General features: G+C 30.6%; 1 protein-coding gene across 1 annotated transcript in view; it reads left to right on the top strand.

The window, feature by feature from the left end:
* Nucleotides 1-6,000, top strand: part of Cand1 (cullin associated and neddylation dissociated 1) — a 37,628-nt gene that overhangs the window by 9,694 nt on the left and 21,934 nt on the right. Inside the window, exon 2 of the mRNA XM_015483043.2 lies at nt 2,292-2,435. Within this exon, the coding sequence (XP_015338529.1) occupies nt 2,292-2,435 (144 nt within the window). The remainder of the gene's footprint in view (nt 1-2,291; nt 2,436-6,000) is intronic.

Genomic DNA, 6,000 nt, shown 5'->3' with positions numbered 1-6,000 from the left:
AAAAAAAAAAAAAAAAAAAAAAAAAATGGCTCAGTGGTAGAGTGCTTGCCTAGCATGTATGAGGCACTGGGTTTGATTCTTAGCACAGCATGTAAATAAATGAATAAAATAAAGGTTTATTAATATCTAAAACATATAATTAAAAAAAAAAGTACAGGACTTAGTCTGCATATATCATCTTGGTCCTTAGCACCATAACCTAAAACGGTAATGTCTGCTGAAGGGTCATTTCCAAATTAGCTGTTGAATCTGCTATGGACAGCCTTTCAACTGGTCTGACAACTTTCCTTAGAAGGAGATATATTGTGCAATTTTTTTTTTTTTTTTTTTTATCAAATTAATGGAAGAAAAGTACTCCCAAAACTTTCTGGCTTCAGAATCACCATTCAGAAGTAATTCTTGATATTACAATATCTCAATCCACTTTTTCTGATGTTTAAAAATACTGTCTATTGCTAATTTCGCTGATGCTCATTTCACCTTTATTTATTTGTTTATTTAAATTTAACCATGGGTTTTCAAAAATTGGTAGACTTCTTTATACAGAATAAGCTTTTTGAGGTCAGGGCCAAGACTTATTCACCTTTTATCTTTCCTTAGCTCTTAGCTTAGCCTTTCCAGCCTATAATAAGCAGTGAATAAGTAAATGACTAAGGAATGAATTTGTGTACTAGAGCTCATTTAGAACCATAAGAACAATTTTTTATTTGGAATTATCTGCATTTTCACTTAAGTTGGCGATCAGTGTTTCTCTTGAAGCACTTAACTGGCTTTGCAGAGGTCTTTGGGTTATTTAACTTCTATGGTTATTTAATGTATTTTATTTAAGTAAAATGGTTAAGTTACTTTTCAGTGCATTGTATGTAAAAGTACTTGTATTAATGTGCTATTCAGTTTTCTTCCACTTCAAAATATTATGAAAATTATGTGGTTCTAATTTTGTCTTCATATTTTATAATGGGGAGAAACTTCCAATTTTAAAAAGTACATGCCTCATTTTTCTTTTATTGTCTCGATGTGAATATAAACTTTATAAGCTGTTTTACAGAACTTGATAAGAATTGAACTACATGGCTTACATGTAGTTTAAAACTTAATTAGTATTAAATGAACATCTTGGTTATTAGAATTATCCTTAAAATTATAAGTAGTGAATTGCTAAATTACAGTGTCAGCCTTTACCATAGTTTATTGCCACACTGCCTATCTCCATAGTTGTTTGTCAGTTTAGCTCCAATTGTTGTCACTAGCTGTGTTTTAAAAATTTAAACATGGATTTTAACATTCACGCATAAAACAAAATATTCGATTTTCATTCAAACTGGATCAGGTTCAATAAAAGAGAAAGATGTTAATAAAAAGGTGTTAAGTAGTTGTCATTTAAGTTGGATTATTTTAATGAGTAGAATGTAGCTAAGAATTATGAGAAAAGTTGATTTGGCTTTAAACAGGTCTTAGAGCTTTATTTGAATGTGAGTACCTTATATTCTGAGAAACTAATTTAAAAAAAATAGTAAATTTTGTGGTAATGTACATTTGGGAAAAACCCAAGATCCTATTTATCTTACCCTCTATTCAGCTTTTTTATTTAAAGCTTAGGGTAGATGATTGATCACTCTAGGGTATTTTCAGACTATTCAGTGCTAAACTTTACTTTCCTTAAGATTCTTAAGGAGGTGGGAGAGGTAGATGTCAGGTACAACAACTTTCTAGAATTACCTCCTCACCATTTTGAAAATATACTTGATTTCTTGTGACAGAGTTGGAATGGGCATGAGACTTTATACTGGAAAATTTCTAGTAATTTATAATATGTGACCCCTGATGGAACATAACACAATTATGGTATGAGGAATGTATTCTTAATGTTTGTGGTTAAAGGCTTCATAGATAAATTAAAATCCTATGCAAAAAGAAAAAAAAAATTTCCCTAAGAACAGTAATAAAATTACTTAGAATGAATGAACATTCACTGCAGGTCATGTTAGTAAATATGAAATCAAGACTGACCAGGGGATAATAATTTTGAATGATGTTACTTAGACCTAATGTAAGAGCATATTGGGACTTAAAAAATATCCATCTGAATATAATAATTTTTAAATATAATCTGTTATCCTCTTTGGTAGCATTTAAATTTATGATCACTTAAAAGAGTTTTTGTAATATACTGTGTTCCTAATATGTAAATGATATAGCATTGGATTTGAAAGATGCTTTATTATTATTATTTGTTATTTATTATTAATGCTTTAAATTTTTTGAATTAACAAATTTTAATTTGTTAATAGGTTTATGGCTACAAATGATTTGATGACAGAATTGCAGAAAGATTCCATCAAGTTGGATGATGATAGTGAAAGGAAAGTAGTAAAAATGATTTTGAAGTTATTGGAAGATAAAAATGGTGAGGTACAGAATTTAGCTGTCAAATGGTAAGTTGTATTTTGCTACTCCTGTGCCTGAAAACACTCCATATGATTGGTAATTATCTTATTTTGTTTCTAGATTTTTAAAAATAAATTTTAGGTAACTAGTGAATGTTCAGTGTTTGTGGTATATATATTTATTTCCATACATAATGTAAATTAATGAGCTTTTCATGGTATTTCTTTTAACGCTTTTAGAATATATATAGGGAATTCCAGAAGCAATGGTTCTCCAACTTATTTGACCATAGCCTAATTTTTCATATGGGTAAAAGCCTGTTTGCCTCTGAAATATTAATTTCAATATTGATGGGATTTAAAAACCAAATGTTGAAGGAAAATCAACATTCATTTTTTAAAAACTTCTTATTTAATAAAGAATGGAAGCAATCAAAGCCATAGTTAAAACTGATGACATGATGGTTACAAAGAATCTTTCCTTAAAATAATGGAAATTCTAATTGTTGTTGGATATATAATGCAATAAACAGGAGCTTCTTGTTAGGCACGATGTTGGCAGTTTGGCTTCTGCTTAGAATAATTGGGTACAGAATCTGAATTCTTAAAAATTTTTGTTAATATACCTATTTAATTTGCAAATACTAAATTTTAGAAATCTGTAATTTATATACCAAGTTATTAGTAAGTATGACCTTCAATTTTACACAAAAATCAAACTGAAGTTATGTCATTTTTGTGTTTATCTTTGGTATCCATTTAAATAAAGCATTGTTCCATTATTGCTCCTTTGTTGAATCCTTAATAAAGGTTTCAAATTTATTTTAGGCTAAGTTCTTAAATATTTGCTGTAAAAGCAGGCAGAAAATAAAAAATCATTGGTCAACCTAAAATCTGTAGATACACAGTACAAATATCTCTAATTTGGAACATTTGCAAGTTTAAAACACATCTTCAGGAAATGATAAGTGTAGAATAATACAACTGAATTAGTAATTTTACTCTTTCTATGTTATAATTGTTTCCTGTATGCCTGATAAGCAAAATTCAGCTTTGTTCAAAATGTGCTAAACATTTACTATCGTCTTAAAGCAATAATAAGAAGTAGTCTTTGTCCCAAATTGAGAGTAGCAAAGTACATAGTTCTTAATTCACTTAAGTATGAATCTTTACTCAAAGAGGTTAGAGAAGAAGTATTCAAGAAAGTAAAGGAATTTAAGATAGAAAAGAATTCATTACCCAACAGAAAGATCTAAAAAGGATCTTTGAGGTTTCAGATGTCTCTGAAATCTTAAAGAACAGATACCTCCAGTACACATAGTTCTAGTACTGTTCCAGAACATAAGATCTGAATACCGTCCACTTTTATTTAAACTAATTACTGACAATAAATCTTGACCAAAGATAACACTAGAAAGGGGCAACTATAGACCTCATTTAAATGTTCAAAAATAAATATAGCAAAAAGTTAAGAACAACACACCTATGACCTACTGGGGTTTAACACAAGAGTGTAAGGGTAATCACTTCAATATTGTGTGCTTTATGAATATAGTTATTTTGTCATGTTTCCTATTGGCAAAGGAAGAAAGTACATAGTTGTCAACACACTGATAAAATTCAACATTGATTCTTGATTGAAAAAAAAAAAAACACAAGTGCATTCATTACAATTAGAAAGGTGAAAACACATCTTCTCAAAAAACCAACACCATACTAAACATGCCATTAGAGTGAAGAGTAGGTCTTTATCTCCTTGACAGAATTCATCACTTGTTTCAGGTAAATCACTTAGTAATATAGGAATTGAAGGTCCCTGTTTATCATTAAATATTACATTTCTTTAAAAGCTAATAAAATACCAGATAAATTCACACTAAGTTCAGAGACAAAGCATCCGGGTATGTTTTTGTCTTTCTCTACTTTTTTTTTTTTTTTTTTTTTTTTTTAAGAGTATTAGTCACTATAAGGGACAATAGGAAAAAGCAAGTCAGTCAAGAAAAATGTAAATAATTCAGTGGGGTAGCAGAATGTAAAGTTTAAAAAATTAGTAGCTTTTCATTTACTTATGAAAATCAGTAGCTTTTCATATAAGCAGTTATAACCAATTAGAAGCCATAATGGAAATGAATACCTATTTACTATAGCATCAGAAAAGACAAAACACCTAGAAGGAAGTGTAACAAGAAAATTTAACAGTGGTGATCTTGAATGGGAGTGTTGTATAAGGTAAGGTTACAATTTTAACTTTTTCAAAACTTTTAAGAGGAAGCCAGTGCATTAGTATTCACCTGTAATTTTAGCAACTCTAGAGGCTGAAATAGGGGGATCACAAGTTCGAGGCCAGCCTCTGCTACTTGGCAAGACCCAGTCTCAAAATAAAAGCAAACTAAAAGGGCTGAGAACGTGGCTCAGTGATAGAGTGTCCCTGGATTCAGTCCCCAATACTACCAAAGAAAAAAGTTCTGGGAGAAAAACTTTAAAATATTCTTAGATAAAAATGTTCTCAAGCAAATGGAAAGACATCTGTGTCCTTGGATTGGGTAGCTCAGCATCAGCATTGTAGAGTTGAAGCTAAGACAAATTGACTAAAGTTTATTGGGGTGGGGCGGGCCTGTATACATAAAAGTTGAAAAAACTGTAAAAGTAAAACTATTTCTGGTGGTATAGGGGTAGTATTTAGCCCTATGAAACAAAAAAATCATACTATTATGTCTATAATCAAAGCAGTTAGGTACTGGGGTATTCATAGACCAACGAAGCAAGTCATAGGGCGGCATCACAGGGGGAAAGATGGAACACTTCCCCCCAAACTGGAAAACCATTTGAAAAGATGAAATTGTACTCTTATATAGCATCTCAATTCAAGTTTACATCGTTCAGATTTTGTTCACAATAAATTGGCTTCACCTGTTATAAAACATACAATGGAATATAGTATGTGCTGCTTTATGTCTGGCATTTTTTTCTCTCTTAACATCTGTGAAATTTGTTCATGTTATGTGTATTAATAGTTTATGCTTTTTTTTTTAATCGTTAGTAGTTCACTGACGTTATAATTTGCTTATTCATTTGGTTCCTTACCATGGTTTGGCTATTGTGAATAAATGAACATTCTTGAAACAGTCCTTGTTCGGTCATGTATCTTTTTAATTTCATATTGATTGGTGCCTAGGAGTGAAATTGCTATTATCTATTTAGGTCTTTGAGAAGAGTTATTTCCCAAAGTATATGTTCCATTTTCTTAAGATTAACCAAATGTGCCACATTCTCACTATTTTTACTTGGGTTGGTCTTTCGTTTTAGCCATTCTAGTAGATGTTTAACTGGTATTAACTTAGTTTCTCTCATAACTAATGATGTTAAAACCTGTTTCGTATGTTTCATTATTGGCCATTTGTTTTCTGTGGATACTTTGATATTGAGTTTGTCCTTTCATTTATTAAGTTGTAGGATTTCTTCATGTATACTGGACACAGGTTCTTTGGCACATACTTTTTGTAAATATTTTATCCCAATTTGCTGAGTTTAAGTTGGTTTGTTTTTTGTGGTACTAGGAGTTAATCCCAAAGCTCATGTGCTAGACATTGACTCTACCACTGACCTATATCCC

The sequence above is a fragment of the Marmota marmota genome, unplaced genomic scaffold (genome assembly GCF_001458135.2).
Source record: "Marmota marmota marmota unplaced genomic scaffold, marMar, whole genome shotgun sequence".
Classification (NCBI taxonomy): domain Eukaryota; kingdom Metazoa; phylum Chordata; class Mammalia; order Rodentia; family Sciuridae; genus Marmota; species Marmota marmota.
Note: the sequence above shows the minus strand (reverse complement) of the source record. Positions and strands in the feature narration are given on the sequence as shown.